Source organism: Zalophus californianus, chromosome 15 (genome assembly GCF_009762305.2).
Source record: "Zalophus californianus isolate mZalCal1 chromosome 15, mZalCal1.pri.v2, whole genome shotgun sequence".
Classification (NCBI taxonomy): domain Eukaryota; kingdom Metazoa; phylum Chordata; class Mammalia; order Carnivora; family Otariidae; genus Zalophus; species Zalophus californianus.
The window spans coordinates 3,636,268-3,658,105 of NC_045609.1; the positions used below are offsets into that span (position 1 = coordinate 3,636,268).

Consider the following 21,838-nt stretch of genomic DNA (forward strand, 5'->3'; position numbering starts at 1 on the left):
TCTATTTTTGCTCATTTTTAAATGCAGGTATCAACTGCAAAAAAATGTATTAAGAGAATAATCTTATTTCAGTATCATACATGGAGTCATTGAGACGTAAACAGGTTTAGTGATTTGCATAACTAATAAGTGACAACTTTCATCCCCCCCTTTTTTTTGCTTTAAAGCTCAAGATTTTTAGTTACCAAATTAAATCAGTTCCTTAGACAGTACTTTTAATTGGAATAGAATTCTAGAGTTTTCTAAACATCTGTTGCCTCATCTGATTCTACATCAACCGTATAGACTATACATTTCAAGTGTTATTTATCCATTTAATGATTGAGAATATAGGTTCAGCGACAGAGCCCAGTTCAGGTAGTTAAAACCAAGATAATTCGGACTAGGTTCTCAATCGTATGATTACCAGCTCTGGGCTATTTTTTATAAGTATAGGCTTAATCACAGTATTCTGAACATTATTTAACTCTTTTTCAGTGTTAATATCACCAATGATCAGAATTTTCTCAAAGGTAGGGACTGTACTACATGACATATCATTCCTGATTCCTAGCGTGAAATAGATTCTTTATAATGGTTGCCCAGTACATTTTTTGGCTTACTGAACACAGGATAATGTGACTCTTAGATTCTAAATTAGATTCTGTATTTATATCAACAAATGGTATGGCGGTATGTGAGGCTTAATGGATCCCTCTGCTTATTGATCCCCATGCTCTTGTTTAAATAGATTTTTCTGTCTTTTTCCCTCAGTACTGTCAGACCATTAGCTGTGTGCTTAGTCCATTCAATTGGCCTGGCTCTATTAACTGCACAATTTTGAAAATCTGGTTTTGATGTGCTGACGTCTGGGAACTAGTACGTAGACTGTGAGGGAGGGCTTGAGAAACCCTTGAACTAATGTGCAAGAGTCTAAGTAGGGGCTTTGTAGGTCTTCAGATCTCCATAGGCCTGGAAACATACACACCCTCTTCAATTTATTTAGAACTGAACAAGAGTCATTTTGTTTAGCTATTTTAGCATTGAAAATGTTGTTTATGAATTGTATTTATTTGGTTTATTACCAAATGTTGAGTGTTGAGAACTGACGGGAGCCAAGTATCTCCCCACAGTAATTAGATTACCTTTGGAGATTATTAGCTGCCACCAATAGGCAGTAGTAACAAGGGCTAGTGTTCTATGTCACAATCTCTTTTCTGACTCAAGTCTGGAAGAAACTGAGACAGACAAACGTGGGGTATGTAAGATGAAGATCAAAGTACATTTTTTTTTTTTACTGTAAATATAGTTGATTGAAGTACAAAACAAACTAGATCACTATACTTTCTTCATTACACTAAACTTACCTTCTTGGCCACAAGGAATACAAAGGCAAGCCCAAATTGTAAATACTAAAGCACATTAGTAACAAAGCAGACGAGTGTTCTGCCTTCATGGCGCTTACATTCAAGTAAGAAAAAGAAAAATTAACAAAATATATGTGAGCGATATAGAATTTTAGGAGGTAATAAATGCTATGTGAAAATGTAAATGAGGAAAAATTGAGAGGAGTAATGGGGGATGACAATTTGATCAGTGATGATTTTGCTAAGGTGGCATTATCAAAGAATTGACGAAGGTGAGAAAATGAGCCATGTGGGCATGGCTCATCTAGGGCAGAGTACTTCGGGTGCATGTGGAAAGGCCCTGAAGTTCAGACCTGCCTGGTGTGTTTGAGGAACAGTGAAGATACCAGTGTGACAGGAGTAGAACAAGAGAAGAGGGAACCTATAGAAATGAAGTCCCCCAGGACCTGGAGAAGTGTGGAGATAATTATTCTCAGTGGAAGTGAGTACTAATGGAAGAATTTGAATAGAGCAGTGACACGAATAAACTTAAAATTTAAAAGGATCCTACGGATTCTCTATTGAGAATGGTCTGCAGTGAAATGTGAGGAATTGTGCAAATTAGTTAGGGTGCTATTTCAGTAGTCCAGACTAGCCTGGAGTGATATTTCTGGACATAGGGAGAAGTGGTTTCCACTTTTTTCTATTTTGTAGGTAGACACTAGAGGATTTGTTGGTGATTGTGGATTTTGGGAGAGAAGACAAGTGAAGAATGGCTATTAAGTTACAGCCCAAGCAACTGGTAGGATTGAATTTCCATTAGCCAGAATGAAAAGAATGTCAGAGGAGAAATAATTCAATTTTGGACATGTCAAATTTGAAATGTCTTTTGACATCTAATTAAAGCTACTGAGTAGGCAGTTGGGTATGTGTCTGGGGAAGAAGTTTGGACTAGAAAATATCCATCTGGGGTCTTGAGCATTTAAGTACTACTTAGAACTTTGAGATTGGATGAGGTTCTTGAGGGAGTGAAAGTAGAAGACATCCAAAGGCTGATTTTAAAGTGCCAAGGAGGTGAGGAGGATCAGGAATGGGGACCCAGAAGAAATGTCCTGAAGTGGACTTGGGGAAAAAAGTGTGTCAAGGAGAAGGGAGAGATCATTTATTCCTGATGCTACTGAGAGGTCATGTTAAAAACAAACAAAACAAAGAAACAAATGGAAACAAAGACTGTGGACTGATGGGTGATTTTACTAATATGGAATTTACTCGGCGTGTTGAAAAGAGCAGTTTCGGTGTAGTACTCTTGGGAGGGTTGGAAACGTGATCGAGATGGTTCCAAGAGAGAATGAGAACAATGAGAAATAGAGTTAATAGCTGGACAGGATTGAAGGTGTTCAGGTACGCTCCTGTATCATATGGACATTCTATGTGAGCTGTATTTCCAAGTTTCAGATATGTTACACTGCATCCTATTTATCAATTTACTTATATTTTTTAGAAAATTGAACAATCTGACTTCTTTACGTAAATGAACTTACTTCCAGAAGGAAATTTTAAATCAGGATCATACATGACAAAACAGCACTTCTTGACATAAAAAAGTCTGCATTATTCATCAAAATAGATTCGTAAACATTAACATTTTGTTAAAGGGCCAGTATTTGACACCAGGAGTGCCCGCATACACATTTTTGGAAACACTGCTGTGCTGAATTGAAAACCTCCGTTCTTGCTCTCAAGTAGTTTAATAACATAAATCAGAACTCGTTTGCCTAAGTGAGAAAAGAAAAGATCATCTAAATCTGTTGATTTTTATCTATTTTAGAATCCCTCGGGTCAGGTGCTTTGTCTTAATGTCCTGTGAAATGTGCAGAATCATTCTGTGTGCATAAAGTGCAGTCTACCAGATGGTATTTGATGGCTGTATTCGTCTTTAACATGAATGGAATATTAGTTTAGAGAAGATTTGTTTTCTTTTTCAAAATTCCTTTTTTCCAGTGTCTAAGCACCGTGCCTATTGAGGTAAATACTTTTGTGTCCTTGGTGCTTCTGACAACTGGGAGACCTGAATTATATGCTGTCAGTTACCTGGTTAAGCAGACTAGAAACAGCAGTGGCCTTGATCTTTAAAAAGTTACTCCTTGTCCTACTAGCAAACATTACAGGACAATTAGCTTGATTGTAGTTCGTTGTGTTGTTAAACATCTATCAGCAGACCAGGGACTAAATAATTCCATTCCTTGCTAGCTGTCCAAAGTGAGTATCATTCAGTTATTTAACCCGAGGTATTTAACCTCAGGTTGTTTACCTGAGGCCAAGCAAAACAGGAGCTGGTTTTCCATTTGCTCTCTCTTCCTCACGTTCACGAGGCCTGTTTCCATCTCATGGTCTTTTCCTTCCCGGTGCCCTCTGCCAGAATACCGTTCCCCACAAGACTTGCTCTCTGGCCCCTCACAAATGCATTTGCATTTGCATCACGTTTTCCTGATAGCTTTCCTGATGACCTATATATGACTGCAACCCCCCCGCCCACCAACCTTATGCCCTTCCTAAATTACCTCATATTTTCACAGCACTTATAGAGATCTGAAAACTGTATATTGTCATGAATTATTTTGTTTTGTCTCTGACTGCCCGTACTACAGTGTAAGTTGCACAAAGGCAGAATTCTTGTCTGTGTTGCTCACGGACTTCTGTCTGCATGGAAGCCCCAGGGCCCATTTAACACAGTGCAGATGATTGATAACTATTTGTTGAATCCATGAGTGAATACTGTGTGTGTTACTGTTGTTAGCTTCATTTTGTCATTAGGCCTCTTGCCTAAGAGGAGATGGCACCCGAGGGGGCTGGCTCCGGAGCCCACACCCAGCCAGGCCCCCTAAGATGACGGCTCCTGTACTCTCTCACACCTTGCACAGAGGGCTTGGATTGGACCCGACTGATCAGAAATAAAGGCACAGAATATATATTTGCACAAAGAATGAGAGATTCCTTTCTGTTCCGTTATGGAAAACATTTACACTACTCGCTCTCTTTTTAAGATAAAAGTTACTACTATCTCCAGATTAAAAAAAAAAAGATGTATTTTCCAATTAAGCAAATTATAGGGAACTCCAATTGGAGTGGTGCCAGAAAGACTCTGAGAACTGAAGTCCTTTGCATTTCCCATTTACTATATGGTTGCTGTGAGGTTTAAATGAGACAAGGCATGCAAGTATAGTTCCTGACACATAGTAAATAGTCAATGAATTCTAACTTAAGGATTCACTGTTCAGTATCATATTTGAATTTCTGCCCAGCATTTAGAGATGACTAGCTAGACTTATATATAGAAAAAAAATATTTTTAAATTTTTTAAAAGATTTTATTTATTTATTTGAGAGAGAGAGAGAGAGCATGCACAAGCAAGGGGGAGGGGCAGAGGGAAAAACAGACTCCCCGCTGAGCAGGTAGCCCAATGTGGGATTAGATCCCAGGACCCTGAGATCATGACCTGAGCTTAAGGCAGATGCTTAACTGACTGAGCCACCCAAGCACCCCTAGGGAAAAAAAAAAAAAAACTATTTAAAAAATGTTTTTAGAAATGTATTTTAGGTCAGAAATATGCACATGATCATATCTTTATACTCCAAGAATCATTGCTTTTTCCGATTTTTCCAGTTATTCCTCTTATGTGTTATTTCTTTCTTTAAATAACTTCTCTCCTTGGGCCGCCTGGGTGGCTCCCTCGGTTGAGCATCCAACTCTTGATTTCAGCTCAGGATGTGCTCTCAGGACTGTGGGATCGAGCCCTGAGTCGGGCTCTGTGCTCAGTGGGGAGTATGTTTGAGATTCGCTCTCTCCTTCTCCCTCCACACTTACCCTGTTCGCCCTCTCTCTCTCAAATAAATAAATAAACTTGAAATAGTTTCTCTCCTTAAATACGGACAAGTAGAGATGTAAAGTACTTACACAAGTGCTAACACATGTAATGGATAGATTTCAGAGGTCTGATCCTGATGGCACCATCCCCCGCCTTGCATTGTGGACTGAGAAATGATGAATCCTCCCTAATTACTACACCCTTGGCCACAGATCCTGAAACAAACACAGAGGACTGAAAGAAACAAAACAATCAAATAAGGATTTCCTTCCAAATCCTGGGTCTTCAAGCTTTCTAATATGGACACAACCTCACATGAGATTGAAGTAGGCAGATTACGGGCTCTCACATTTCTTAAGTATTTAAATGGTCAAACAAAAGGAAGTACTTCAAGGTAACTCAGGCATTGAAAGTAATTAATGTGGATGAAAAAACTGAAAATCCTCTAGGAATTTTTCTCCCTTGTTATTTTAGTGACATAACAACATAATGACTTAAATAAATAAAATGACTCAGCATTCACAGCGCTTTCATCCCTAAGCAACGATATTAAGTATTAGACTCGATACATTAGAAGAAAGGGGAACATTAATCTGGACTTAACATTATTTACACAAAGCTATCCTGCTTCAGAATCCATTTCTTCTGGCTTTTATGAAAATACAAGACAATAAATTGTCTTTCAGAAAGCAGCAGCAACTACATACCAATGAACAAACAAAAAGAAATTGATAATATCTATAACAATATGACAGGTAAAAATGACTGACTGAAAGAGAAAAACAATGGAAAAACTTTAGTGTGAGCTTTTCCGTGGGAACAAGCAGTCTCTTAAGGACATCAGCAGGCTGGGTCTGAGGACCCAGACAGGGTCCCATAGGACCAGCCAGGAAGGTCCGTGGCTGCAGGCAGGATGGAAATCTAATGGGAGCCAGCAGCAGGTAAGAGCAAGAGTTTATTGAAGATACAGGTACAGACAGTGTCTGGAAGACACAGAAAGGAAAGCAGAGTCTCATCTTTATTCAGAGTCTGAGGATTTTATTGAGGATTGTGTTGTGGTGTGCATATCCCTCAGGCGTTCGGGAACGGGTGAGAACAAGGGCAGGCGTCCAGGTGTCCTCCCTAAGTCACATTCCCTGGAGCCAAGGGTCTTGGGTTGAGCTGTCCAGCATGGGTGGTCTTGATGTGGTTTTAGAATATAGGTGAGGTTCGGTGGGGTGATGTCCGGAGCCCACGACCAAGAAAGAATTCTTGAGATGTCTTTGGTGCAAAATGGTGGTTTTATTAAAGCATGGGGACAGGCCCCGTGGGCAGAAAGAGCTGCTGCTCCGCGGTTGTGAGGGGTGGCTGACGATATACTATGGGTTGGGGAAGGTAAGGAAAAGGGAGGTTTCAAAAGGATTTTTGTACGTTAAAGAAGACTCACTGGATACCTGAGGCCTTGCCATTGTCAAGTTAAGGTCGTTTTGCCCTCTAGCAATGTATTAACATAAAGAGAGTTTGGGAGTTTCCTGGAAGAATATCACACATGTCCCACCCAGGAGTGGGGGTGGGGGGAGGTTGCGGGGTGTCAGCTGGTGCTCTGTCCTCGGCTTGCCTTCTGCTCCCTCCTCAGTCTGGAATATACAGGCGATGACCTCATCCAGGCATTCTTGCCCCGCTACCCCTTAGATGTTATATGTTGTGCTAGAGGAGTCCAAAGAAATCATGAATTCCTTGTCCCTTACAGGGAGGACATACTACAACACGTGTATGAGGTGGGGACGCGGGTCCAGGAAGAATAGAAGCAGGAAAAGGAGCAAAAAACAGATTTTTATACAATCCTTCAGTTTCCCTGTCTCACTAAATCTAGCATAATTCTGTGTTTCTTCAAAAACTTAACTGTGTCATTATTTGTAGTTCTCTTTTCTCTTTTCGGCGAATACCTGCCTGGCAGAGAACAGAAAAATAAGAGGAAAACATCAAGCATCTACTGTCAATTCTATTGAGCCTGTTTAAAAAAATACATTTTGTTTCTTACTCTCTACTCTGAGATTTCCATTATAATGAAATCAAGGCAATTTAAAATTTGAGATTTAGCTAGAAATGGAATGCTCCAAGATATTACCCTAGCTAATTGAATATTTCATTTTATTTTACTACTTGATTTCATTCCGTTGTATTTTAGTGAGTGTGTATCCATCATAATGCAAAAGCATTACTCAAAAGAAATACAATGCAGGCCTGAAAAAGGTGGTCACTTGGCTTAATTAAAAATTTGGCTTTTGGACAGAAATCATGTCAGTCAAACCTCCCAATATTGATTGACTTTTGTTATTGTTAAAGTTCTCATTTGCAAATGAAGAAGTTGAAAAATAATCACACATTTAGTAAGGGAAGCCAGTTTCAAATTCAGGTTTCTGGCTTCAGATTCAGGATTCTTAACCACAAAGCTTCCAGACTTGATATATGCTCAGCAGAAAAAGAAACCAGTGGACTAGACAGTTTCTCTACACTGTAAACATTTATGCAAACAGTAACTATGTAAACTAGAGAGATACACTCATGTAAATCAAATACATAAACCTTAAGAGAGCCATTAATCTATTTCTGCACCAGGTAAGATTACGTACACATTAGGGCGATATTATTCTTATTCATTGTTACTGCTTTCAAATGAGAGGAAATGACAGAAATGCTGGGGTCAGATATGAAATTCGGAATTAGCTCATTTTGTAACCCTTAAGTGTCCCGTGGCTATTCCACGCTGTTAGCTTCCAGCTCCTATATTCCACTGTATGGACCAGGACCTATATCAGTTACTCATCAGTTACTCGATAATCCAATCATGTTTTCTCTCTGAAGGCAACTGATCGAGAGGGAGACCCAATATCATACACCATTGAGAACGGAGATCCTCAACGAGTTTTTAATCTTTCGGAGACGTAAGTTAAAAATGATTTCAAAATTTATTTTTTTGAAGACATTAAACAGTGTACCGGGGGGGGGAACAGACTTCTAATCAGTGGTTTTCAGCTGGCTGTAGTTTTCTTTTACTTTTTTTTTCCCTATGAATGCGAATGAGATCAGGGGGTGGGGGATAATTCTGAATTCAGAAATCTTACCCAGGAGACTATTTATTTTAAACATTTTCACTAGGTAAAAATCCACGGAGGTAGAAACATTTTATTTGTAGGCTGGGATTAATTAGATCCCTTTAAAGTTGTCAGTTACTCATAATAACAAGGACATTTCTACCAAGAGTAATGTGGCACTAAATTGGTCATTCGAAGAGAATTTTGTAAGACAAAGCAATAATTCAAACACATTTAAAGTACCATCGAAGTCTACCCTTCCGTTTTTGAGGAAAGTAGGTGTATTCTGAAAAAGCTAGGACAAAAACATTACCATGGCCCTGCTAAGCCTTGTGGGGCGTATATTGGTGTCGCTCTACTCCCCTCAGAGTGCAGCAGGAGAAAGCCAGGAGGCCCGGAAGGAGACACCACGGTTTGCAGAGGAATCATTGGCTTCCCTTGTCTAAGAGCAAAGTTGCCCTGTTGCTGTCACGTAGGGCTGGTCCTTAGGGAGTCATGCTTGCTACCTCTCTGAATCTTTCTTTGTGTCCACGGGTGGTTTTACATCCTAAAAGAATGGAAACCTGAACAGGGCCCATGATCACAAAGTGAGAATTTCCACAGATGAGCCAAGCACTGCTTTCATCTCAGGAACATGGGTGCATCATGCCAAATCAGGGGAACCATGCATGGTCACTGGTCTTGGGAGGAACACCTGTAATTTCACTCTGACTAGGATGTGCCAACCATGAGTGAGTTTGCCGGGAAACAGTAATTCTCAGACTTTTCGATTTCACAGATGAAAAAATTTCTATCTAAAAAAATGGAAAGACTTAACTATTTGGAATTCCCCCCCCCCCCCCATAGATACATACAAATCTCAATTAGCTGTAATTTACAATCATCCTGAAAGAAAGAAAACTTTTTAAAGGGACACCTTAACAGGAATCATGACTGTGTGGTACTGGTATAGAAGTACATGTATAGATCGCTAAAATAAAGTTAAGAGTCCAGAAATAACCAGATCATAACATTTATGGTCAATCAATTTCCCCCCAAGGAAGGCCAAGACAATCCAACCAGGAAAGAATAAGCTTTACAGTAAATGAAATCTGGGGCCACATGCAAAAGAATGAAGTTGGATCTTTACCTCACACCATTAGCAAAAATTAACTCAAAGTGGATCATGGACCTAAATATTAGAGACAAAAGCATTTAACTCTTTAAAGAAAATACAGAAGTAAATCTTCATTATTGGAATTAGGCAGTGCTCTCCTAGATAGGACATAAAAACCACAAGTGATTAATAAGAAGACAGGTAAGTTGGACTTCATCAAAATTTGAAAAATATATGCTTCAAAAGTCAGTACCAAGAAAGTGAAGACCACCCCCAGCCTGAGAGAAAATATTTTAAACAATGTAGATGATAAAGGACGTAAGTATATCTAGAATACACAAAGAACTATTATAACCCCAAAATAAACAGAGAAATAACCCAAATAAAAGTGGACAGGAATTTGACTAGACATTTCTCCCAAGAAGCTATATGAATGGCCAACAGTGTGTGGAGTTTCACTTGTGATCACTAGTCATTAGGGAAATGCAGATGAAAATCACCAGATACTGCTTCTCACCTATGTAGAATGTCCAGAATGAGAAAAGGAAGGACATAAGAAGTATGGGTGAGATTTCAGAGTCCTCCTATATTTCTGGAGGGGAAGTAAAGTCAGTGTGTACTTTGGAGAACAATGTGTCATTTCTTCTAAATGTGAGACACAGAGTTACCGTATAATCCAGTAATTCTACCCATATCTACTCAAGAAATGAAAACATGGATCCACATGAAAAGTTGTACAGGAATGTACACGGCAGAATTATTTACAATAGCAAAATGTGGAAACTGGAATGTCCATCTAAAGATGAACAAGGAACAGAACGTGTATTCATACAATTACTTTGTCAATAAAGGAGAACCTAGTGTCGACACGTGCTACAGCATAGCTGAACCTTAGCAACATTATGCTCAGTGGAAGGTCATTCACAAAGGACAGCACATGGTATGATCCCATTTGTACGAAATGTCCAGAATAGGCAAATCCATAGAGATAAAAAAAAAAAAATAGATTAGTGGTTGCCTGGGGCTGGGCGTTGGGGATGGGAGAGAACAGGGAGAGACTGCCAGTGGGTGATGCTAATAGTGAAGAGCATGTTCCAGATCTGATTATGGTGATGGTTGGACAACTCTGCAAATATACCAACATTCACTGAATCGTACCCTCTAAGTGGGTGAGTTTGAGCATATGCGAGTTATACATTAATAAAGCTGTTTTTAAAAAAGACAATAGTGAGCCTTTCCCCGCCTGAGCGAGCAGGAAGCCCAGCCCTTACTCTCTGCGAAGGATTTCCACTCCTGTGTTTATCTGCTTTTCCCCTGAGGCTGAAAAGATTTTTCAACTGAGGGCTGGGAAAGCTGATGAGCCGCCAATTTTACCGAAGAAATTCTCCCCCTGTGCTCCTACCTTAGCAAGTGTGTCTTTCCTATTTCTCTCCTCTCTGCCTTTGAAACCAACGAGACACCGTTAGGTCCCAGAGATTCTTGCGGGTGTGAAAGATGCCGACGCGGCATCCTCCTTGTCTACTCTGACCACAGTTGCTAATACCACAGCTCCTACACCAACTCCTTAAGTGGAGAATGCTTCCAGGACAGCTAGAGGAGGGCACGTCCTTGTGAGGATTGCATGATCTCTTTTGATGGCCATTCTTGATTCAGGGTCCAGCACGCGAGGTCCGTTGCTTTCTATGCTATGGTCATTTTACGGCAGCCACTTCATTGCTGTTGCTGTCAATATAGTTGCCGGCTATCCTAGGCCATTACCACACATTTGAAGTGGGGAAAAATTGAAATTTTAATCCCTTCCCTCTCTGAAACTTCTGGGCTGCCTGCGCAAATTTGTGCTACTGTTTCTATTTAAGAGAACTCTTTTAGAGAATAACAGAAAAGAAAGAATGGTCTACCTTATCGGACACTATAATGTATACAAATAATGTTTCTGGTTACACTTTCCTTCTTAGAACAATAAAAAAGTACATGTTCATTGCTTACTTTAAATATTATATTAATTTGTGCTATGATACAAATTTTAGTGATAATCGTCATTACAAAACCATTAGTCTACCTTGTTTTATTGAAATAAAACTAGGACAAAAGTTTTCATAAATCCTTAAAAAAAATCAGTAGTAATAAAGAATCATTTCAATGCTGGTTTGGATTTGCAAAATGTTGGATTGTTATCTCATATTAATGTATCGGATTAGTCATAGAGCCACAAAAGTAACCCACTCTTTAAAGTAAAGGCCTTCTTCCTAAAAATCACAAGCGTTTGTCATGAAAATCATTCCATATCACCTGTTAAATGGCCAGATCTGTGTGGTTCTGTAATGCACTGCATTATTTTAACAACTTTTCATAATGTCTTTGTTGATTGTTGCATACGATACGGTACATTCATCAAATAGCCACAGATCAGTAAACATTTAAACAAAATGCAAACAACACTTCCTTTCTAAGGTGGTGGCCAAATATTGACATTTTTTGTTGCAGGAGAGTGAGGAATTCCTCTGAATGGAATTGTATACAGGGGATGTGATATAACGCTGAAAGGCTCAAATGCTGAACAGAAGAACCTCAAAGAGTTAGATCTGCCGCTTGTTAGAATTATATTTGAAAAATTTTCTTTTTATCCTCACTGGCATTTTAATTTTTTTCTACATGACTAAGTTCAGTCTGACCCTAAATTTAAAGCTTATTAGGTTTTTCACATCAGTGTGCATTACACTGAGGATTACATAACATAGAAGAAAATGATACGCGTTTTCTGTTCTGTCACCCCTACTTTCCAAATCCATATTCAGATGGAACTACTTTCTCACGCCTTTACCACCTCAGCTCCCGCCACGGTCCTCTTTTCTGAACCTCTGCCAATATGCCCACCTCCCTCTGTGCGTCTGCGTTTGCTAACCGCTAATCACTATTTAACAGGGAACACCACATCCGACTTGAAGCAATCACACATTTTCAAGTATACTCTAGCCTCTCTAAATAGCATCATGAGGCTTGAAACATGGTGCCCACGGGCAACACGATAAATGTCTCAGACTCAGACACTTGTAAGTGTAAATGGCATTAAATCGCAGCCAGTGGAATATATTGACAACGTTTCAAGGAAGCCTAGGATACAAAGTGAAATCTGTGATATAATTTCTGTCAGTGATGTGGCTGCTACAGTATTTCCTAATCGACAGTGCAATTTGGGAAAGCGGCTACAGGTTTTAAATGCTAGCAGATTGGTTTGTGTGGGCGTAAGACAACCTCCTCTACGTTTCAATTGCATGGCTTCAACAACTTTTGAACACCACTTTCATGGTTAAGCAAAGCAACTCATTGTCTCAAAAAGCTTGATTTTGTCCAGCACCATACATTTCAGAAATACAGCCTTCGAGTTTGGTGAGGGATTTCTGTGTAATCTAATTAATACAAAGGAAGTGAAATTCACATAGCATACAATTAACCATTTCAAAACAATTCAATGGCATTTAGCAGACTCAGGGTTGTTCAACAAACCCTTGTCTCTAGTTCCAGAATATCTTTATCACTCCAAAAGGAAGCCCAACCCAATAAGCAGCTGCTCCCTATCCGCCCCTCCCCTTGCCCCTGGCAACCACCAATTTATGTTCAGCCTCTGTGGATTGATCTATTCTGGGTATTTCAAATAAATGGAAGAATATAACATACGACCTTTTGTGTCTGGCTTTTTTCACTTAGCCTAATGTTTTGAAGCTCAACCAGGTGGAAGCATACATCAGTACTTCATTCCTTTTCATACATGCGTAATAGCTCATTGTTTGTATATACAATTTGTTTATCCATCCATCCATGCATGGACATTTGGGCTGGTTGTCTATGCCTTGGCTATTGTGAATATTGCTACTGTGGACACATATGTATGTGCATTTAAGAATCTGATTTCAATTCTTTTGAGTATATTTCCCGGATTGGAATTGCTGGGCCATATTGTAATTTTATGTTTACTTTCTGAGGAACTGCCAAACTGTTTGGACAAGACCATTTTCTATTCCCACCACCACTGTATAAGGGTTCCAATTCCTTTATATCTTTGTCAACATGTTACTTCCCCATTTGTCTTGTTTTGTTAATTATATCCATCCTAGTGGGTGTGAAGTGGTATTTCACTGTAGTTTTGATTTCTATTTCCCTGACGAGTATCTTTTCATGTACTTTTTTGTCATGTTTATATCTTCTTTGGAGAAAAATCTTGTTCAAGTCCTTTGACTAATTTTTAATTGGGTCATTTGTACTTTTGTTGTTGAGTTTTAAGAGTCTCCTATACATTTGGGGAGCCAGATTCTTATCAGATATATGAATTGCAAGTATTTTCTCTCATTTTCTAGGGTTTCTTTTTTTCCACTTTATTTATGATGGCAAAAATTCTTGATTTTGGTGAAGTCCAGTATACCTATTTTTTTCTTTTGCTGCTCATGCCGTTACTGTCCCATTTAAAATCCGTTGTTGAATCTAAGATCATGAAGATTTATCCTCAAGTTTTTGTCTAAGTTTCATGGTTTCAGTACTTTATTTAGATTGTTGATCCATTTTGACCTAATTTCTGTTTATGGTGTAGTAAAATCGCCCATCGCCTAACTTCATTCGTTCACGTGGAGATCTCCAATTGCCCCAGCACCCTTTGAGGAGACAATCCTTTCCCTACTGAATGATCTTGGCATCCTTGTTGAAAATCAGTCAGCCACGGACATATGGGCTTATCTCTGGACTCTCAATTCCGTTCCATCCCCAAGTACACACGGGTGCTTTTAAGTGCCCCAATTTCCCAAGAAACTCTCTGCCCATCTTTCCTCCCAGGCATCCACCGCTCTCTTGTATGCCTCAGCTGTAATCTTCGCCTCAGGTGACTGCAGGTTGTTGCCTGCCTTGCAGAGTCTTCCAGAAAAACCCACTGCTTTTCTGCCTCCAGTGAGCTCTGAGTTAGGCAAAATAAAGACGAGCAGCATGCACTGTTCCTTCAGGCAGCCTCCAGAATGGCAAACACAAGTCTTCGTGAATCAGGGTAGTTCTGCTCCCTCCAGAAACGGGTACCAGAGTGTCACACTGGGGATGCTGACAGCCCTCTTCAAGACCACGGATGTCACTCCTGTGAGATAGGCTTTCAGTCATGTAAAATTTAAGTAGCACCACTGTTGATGTTTTAACAGAAACGATTCTTACATATTTTGATTATGGGAATTTAGAATTCTGATTTCCTGCATTCCTCAATGCAGCCCGGTGTATCCTGGTCTATAGCTTCTAGCCAGCTGGTAGGAAGACTCATATTTGCTAGTTATTTCCGGAATTTCAGGAAAGCATGCTTGTGTGTGCCCACCAACTGGTCTATAAATACCCAAAAAAATAGTACCTATTCTTTGTCTCCTTCTCCATCTCCCAAATATCCTATCTCATTGGCACACATCATCTCAAGCAAAGAGCTGTCTCCATGATAATCACCAGACTGTTAAAAATTAGCTGTTTATGTATAATATGGCTCTGAAGGGGAATACTAGATATATTTCAAGAGATTTTCTAATTTAATGTATAAAGAAGAATATAGAGATTTGAACCTTAAACTGAGGGGGGAAAATGGAAAGCAATAACTCAGTTTTCTTTTTTTCTTTCATTGTACTATGGCTGGGTTTTCAGGTCTCCCATTTCTTAAGTAATTTGTGAATAAGTCTCTGAAGCAATACATGTCTTAGTTTTCTCTTAAAGTCATTTTAGAATGAGATTATCTGAACCATCTGCAGTGTGGGAAGTTACTCCAAAAGCCATTGTTATGAACTACTCTGGGAACTGGTTTTCAGTTATTTTGACAGAACATTTAAAAATGTACAAGTCATAGAGTTTTCCATAGTTCTACCATACATTTAGAACTTTTCAGTCTATATGATCAACAACAACACGGTAAAACAGAGTAACTGGGACTCTGACTTTGATTCATTGATGTTGAGTCTCTTTACCCAACTACCATGTGTGATGTGAATGGCTTAAATTCTACTGTAACGATACAAGCACTTGTATTAAAATGTGAAAGCCTTCTATCAATCAAAAAAGATTGTTTCATGCTTGAATAAATGTTTTAATGTTTTATTATATCAATATAACTTGTCCACTACAATAGATGTTTTTTAGGACTTTATTAAAATGTCATGTAGGATATCAGATGGTAATATCTCAGACGTAAATGTGGAACTTGTTTTAGAGAGCATTATAAGTGACAAAACTGTTATAAAACAAATTACATTGCAGAAAAAAAGACATAAATACTTGGAGGCATTTACTTTAAACAGTGAAAAGGCATGAAGTAGTATAAAATATTCAAATTATGAGAATCTGTCCAAAGGCTGTTCATCTCCCATTATACATAATAAATAAAATTAGGAAACATCTAAATTTCAAAAGAATAACAAAACAATAAAATTGTTAGTGTATCTGACAAAAGTTTGTTTTCATAAATTATAAAATGAGAGAGTGAATACTCATGAAATTATGTTTTCTTAAATGGGATGTAAAACACACTGATTCCTCTTTGGAAAATGATATAATATATTCAGATATGATTATTATAGAGCATAAAAATAAATGTTACAAAAATAATCACAATATCTGTGAGGATTTTAATATTCCACTGTATATTTTTGAATTTTATACAATGAGCCTCAGTTGTTTTGAAATTAAGTAAGAAGAAAAAAATAGATGTTAATTGTTAGTGTTTGTCAAAGATGAGATTCAGATGTTTGCATTTCCAGCATGGCTACCTATGTGACAATGAATGGAAATGACAATATATATTAGTTCTAAGAAACCATTCCTTGATTCAAAGGATTATGAAACTGCTAAAGATTAATGGAGTCTTCCAACTTTGACATAATCATAAACAAGATAGATATCTCTCTTTCCGGAATGAATTAAGCACAGTTTTATTTTTCTCCTGGCGGCTGGAGAATCAGTTCGGTTATCTCCTTCAGTTTGGCAATTTTTCATTGTTGCTAAGAAGCTCAACAGCCTTAAAAGCTTTTTTCAATTTTCAACATGAATCTGAGAATCACGCATCTTAAATATTCAGGCTACATTTGCTGAAAGGGAAAAAACAGTGGAAAGTAGTTCCCGATGGGAGAAAGGCTCCCTGTGACTTAAAATCTTTGTGTGTCTTATCTGTTTGTTTTTTTTCTCTGTCACTAGTACTGGGATTCTAACCTTAGGGAAAGCCCTGGACAGGGAGAGCACTGATCACTACATTCTGATCGTCACTGCTTCGGACGGCAGGCCAGATGGGGTGAGTACTCAGCCTGGGGACACTGGGTGGTAAGAACAGAGCCTGGTAGTCTGATGCTCTGAAAGAGTGTATCATAATCATGAGTCCGGGAATTCATCTCTTCTCACCCAGAGCAGCTCCTTAATACTTGGAGAAGTACTCTTTTAATAGTTGAACCTATACTCTGAATCTGTCAGTGTGGTGGAACTTTTTGACTTGACAGAATACATACTTGGGATTGGCATTCTTACCCAGCTTATGGGGAAAATGAAATCTAATGGTCTAAAACGCATTCCATGGTATCATCATCGGCACAACACTCTGAGATGTCTCCTGGCAGTTTTGATTCTGTTGGAACCCGTTCCCTTTAATGTCACTTTGTCGGGGGGCAGAGTGTGGATAGATGTCTTGAAGCACTTAGGAAACCAAGTTGATTGATTCCACAAGTTGTAAGCAGCATTCAGGATCCTGACTAATTCTTGGTGATGGAAGTGGTTTAAATGGGTCCATAATTCCAGAGAGGATAAATGTTATTTTCTCTGCACCTAAAAATCAGTTTTAAGAATAAAGAAATTGTTTCGTTATTCTGGAGTGTTTTAAAATCATTTGTATTCTTTAAACTAACATGCTTACGACCACTGCTATTCTAATTTTTTAACAATTTAACATTTCAAATTTTGGTAACAGGTACTTAGACTGTTTTTTGTTGTTTTTGTTTTGTTTTGTTTTTTTACCATTTCTATGAGGCAAAGTAGTTTTTTCTTTAGGCAAATGCTTATGGACCAACTCACTGTTCTCTGGAAATAATTTCAAATTCAGTTTAGGACTCTAGGCAAGGTTCACCCAATTAAAATAGTAACACGGCCCCACGTGACTTGAAATGACTTGTTTGATGTGTATGATAGATTCACTGGGGGCGTATATTTGAGGAGGATTGATGAGAAAATCTTACCATGATAAAAACATATAAACTGAGGCTCTTGGGTGTCTCAGTTCGTTAAGCATCAGCCTTCAGCTCAGGTCATGCTCCCAGGGTCCTGGGATGGAGCCCCGTGTTGGGCTCCCTGCTCAGTTGGGAGTCTGCTTCTCCCTCTCCCTCTCCCCCTACTCATGCTCTCTCTCTCTCTCTCTCAAATAAATAAATAAAATCTTAAAAAACAAAACAAAGCATATAAACTTGCTACCCGGACACTTTTATTACTTTAACTAAAAGTTAGAAAAATAGATAAAGATAATTAAATTTGATAAATCTGCCCATAATAAGCCATTTACCATTGCTCAAACATTAGGTAAAACAGTTACATGTAGAAAATAAAATATACAGAACAATCTGAGTAAATAGTGGGGCCAGTAGAAGGTACTTAGATGTGTGAAGAAAAATAAAACTCAGATTGATTTTATATATGCAGCATCTTTGATTAAGAGTGCGCCTGTGTTAGATCTATGTAAGGAAGTTGATGCGGCTCTGAAGAAGAAAATGAAAGAATCTGACATGTTGAAGATTAACTGGCAACTTGTCTAGAAGATAATGAGGGGGGACCTGAGGAGGAGAAGGCATTATTCAGTATGGAGGAAGGAGAGTCATTAGTGTAAAATAAATGAGTAGAAGTAAAATAAATGAGTGGCATTCAGGTCAGTCATTAGGGTAGAAAAAAATCATTAGGATTAAAAAAAATGCACAGCTTTGGAAGATGTCACATTACAAATCAGATATCAATGACAGTGATATAGGCAGGACCTTTAAATCTGGCCCTAACAATAATTTCTTAGACAAGAGAACAGATGGGAAAAAATAGTATATTAAGATATCTGACGTAGGGGCACCTGGGTGGCTCAGTCGGTTAAGTATCTGTCTTTGGCTTAGGTCATGATCCCAGGGTCTTGGGATAGAGCCCCGCATCGGGCTCCCTCCTCAATGGGAAGACTGCTTCTCCCTCTGCCTCTGCCTCTCTCTCTCTCTCTCTGTCTCTCATGAATAAATAAAATCTTTAAAAATAAAATAAAATAAAAAGAATACAAACATAAATATTTTACACAGTGAATGTCTAAATGACTGTTTAAAGTTGATAGCAAGATTTATAGAGTTATAGGTATCTTATTCAACTTTGCCAAGGCAATCAATAAAGAACTGGAAAATTTTGCATGTCTCAAAAATAGGAAGGATGAAGAAAGAAGTATCATGAAGAAATAAATCCTCATTTTGTATAGTAGGGAGTAGAGTTTGGCAAAAGCAAATAAAGAAAGAAATGGGGACATAAGCATATTATTTAGGGTTTTGGAAGTAACAACCAGAAGTAAAGACAGACATGGTTAAAAGCAGTAACCTCTGAGGAGCGGATAGTTGGTGTGGAAATTGGGGACAACCCTGGTGCTTCTCATTATCACACCCACGGTGTCTTGTAATTCAAATGGATGTGTGAATGTGTTGTTCTTTTTTAAAAATATCATGTCCATTGAGATGACTTCTTGTTGGTATGGACATTCTTGAGCATTTATAGTTTATAACTTCAGTTGAGGGCACCTGGGTGGCTTAGTCGTTAAGCATCTGACTTCGGCTCAGGTCATGATCCCAGGGTCCTGGGACTAAGCCCCACGTCAGGCTCCCTGCTCCGAGGGAAGTCTGCTTCTCCCTCTCCCACTGCCCCTGCTTGTGTTCCTTCTCTCCCTGTGTCTTTCTCTGTCAAATAAATAAATAAAATCTTAAAAAAAAAAAAGATATCTGACGTAATCTCAATCTACTAATTATGGGTTTGCCTACATCCAAAACAGAATAAATTCTGGGTTAATTTCTTCTAGAGCATGTTTTTTTCCAGTTACTTACTTGAGTATCTCAGTCCCCTTGGCCGGGGGTCACTTAGCATTTCTCGTCCCCGCCCCCCACCACAACAGCCCCCCTGTTTTCATTCCTAGGATCAGTAAGGTCTCATTCAGCTTTAAAATTCTGACCCTCTTAAGTAAATGTGTTTTATTTTCGAAATTTGTATTGAGAATATCAGTAGAGAAAGGAAGATTTAGGTTTCAAATAAAAGCTTCTTTAGCTAATTCCATTATTTACATAATTTTAGGGATGAACTTCTATGTGGGCACATATTGTGGGTTCCTGAAGGAGAAAGTGATAACACAATCACTACAGTGTTGTGTTGTGATGTGCTTTTCTTATCTACACATTTAAACTTATGTCCTTTGTAGAGTTAGGGTAAAATTAACCTTTTAACCCTAATGATTATGGTTTTAAAGAAAGATAATTTAATGAACACAGACCCCAGGTCTATGTATTCTTCTTAAATCAAAATTATTACCAGCAATTTGTGTGAAACAGATTGCGAAGATATAATTTGATAATTTCATCATGGAAAACCACCTCCTCTACCACCCCCAAAATATGTTTAAGGGAAAAGAGAGCTAATGTTCTATTGCTCATCACTATTGTTTTGTAGACAAAGTTGAAAGAATGTTATTGATGTTCTTGGGTTTTTTTCCATTCTCTAAATCAACTTTGTCAATAGTAGCTGAAAAAACCTATACAAGTTAAATATCTCATTGTTATAAATATTTAGATTTCTTCAGCTATCATGAATACAAATAAACTCATACTTTCTAGAATTAAATAGTTATTTACACTTACTTGGAATTCTTTGCAAATCTATAAAGTTGAAAATTCCTTAAGAAAGCTTCCACCATGTTTTATTCCAATATTTTCACATTTTAGCTGAAAAGACTTCGAAATTTTTGTATATCATATATTTTTTATAAGCAGCTACATTTTACCTTATAATAATAGCATCTAGGATAGCTCCCAAATGCATTTTTTGAAGGAATATACATACAACTTCTTTTCAGAAGCTTCTTTGTAACAGTATTTACTTCTAAGCTAAACTAAGTCCAACCAATCTGAACTAAAAATACATTTTATTGGAAAATGTTATTGGAAAATCTGGGCAAACCTTATTATGTTTATGGATATAATTTGATCCACAGGGAGGAAGAAGTTTTCCTCGACCCTCTTAAGGTCCCTGGCTGGGTCTGAAAATTAAAGATTAAGAGGAGAAAGCATACAAATTTATGTAAGTTTCACATGATGTTTTAGCCCCCATAAGGAAATGAAGACCCAAAGAATTGGCAAAACCCACTTGCTTTTGAAGTAGGGGACAGGGAGAGAGGCAGGTGTGGGAAGGCAACTAAACTCTGTTGGGAGGCTAAAGGGTGGGGTGAATTATTTTAACAAGGTCTGCTTGTATAGAATTCTCTGTCTCAACCTCTTGTGCTTGTTGGTAATAAAAATGTTTCCTTCTGATACAGGGAGTCCATCTTTCACATGGGAATGTAATATGCTTTTATGCTTTTATGAAAAAGAAGGAAGGACAGAGTGTTTTTCCTGTGTTTGCTGTTTTTTCAAGTGCCTTTCATTCAAAGGAGTCAATTTAGCAAAGTGGCATATTTTGCGGTGATGTTCTCTGAACTCCTTCAACAAGCAGTGCTAGGGATAGCCTTTAGGAAGCTGGCTATAAGAGGAAGCCAAACAGCAGGGGCTTAAACAAAGCAGAGTTTGTTTGTCTCACATATAAAGAAACATATGGGTGGACAGGAATGGGCTCAGGCAGGGGCTCCTGCTGTCTCTTACCCACTCTGCCATTTATCCTGTGTTTGCTTTCGTCCTCAGTCTACTTACCTAATGGGTTTACAAAGACTAATGCAACTCTAGGCATCTGCTCTGCTTTGCAGAGAGGCAAAGAAGAGTCTGCCTTTTCTCTACCTGAACTAGAGCTCTTTCAGAGACCACCTGGCATAACGCTACTTAGATCTTATTATCCACACTGGGCTGAAAGATAATGAGTAAGTAGGGCTTGTGACTGGTAGTTGTCTATAAAACAATAGCACAGCAAAATATATGCATATGCAAATCACAGTGAAAGATATAAATATGCAAAGAGAGGTCAGGATTTTCTCTTTCTTTTTTTTTAAACAAATTTATCGGTTGTCATTTCCCAATGGGGAAGAATTCCTATTCAAAACACAAATACAAAATACAAAACTTGCTCTCCGTATAATTTTCTTTTTTTTTAATTTTTTATTGTTATGTTAATCACCATACATTACATCATTAGTTCTTGATGTAGTGTTCCATGATTCATTGTTTGTGCATAACACCCAGTGCTCTGTGCAGAACGTGCCCTCTTTAATACCCATCACCAGGCTAACCCAACCCCCCACCCC

The 21,838-nt window shown here is 38.4% G+C and overlaps 1 protein-coding gene across 1 annotated transcript in view; it reads left to right on the forward strand.

The window, feature by feature from the left end:
* The window catches only part of PCDH15 (protocadherin related 15), a 1,343,394-nt gene that overhangs the window by 1,056,588 nt on the left and 264,968 nt on the right, over positions 1–21,838 (forward strand). The window contains exons 18-19 of the mRNA XM_035724230.1: positions 8,035–8,114; positions 16,552–16,645. Of these exons, the coding sequence (XP_035580123.1) occupies positions 8,035–8,114; positions 16,552–16,645 (174 nt within the window). The remainder of the gene's footprint in view (positions 1–8,034; positions 8,115–16,551; positions 16,646–21,838) is intronic.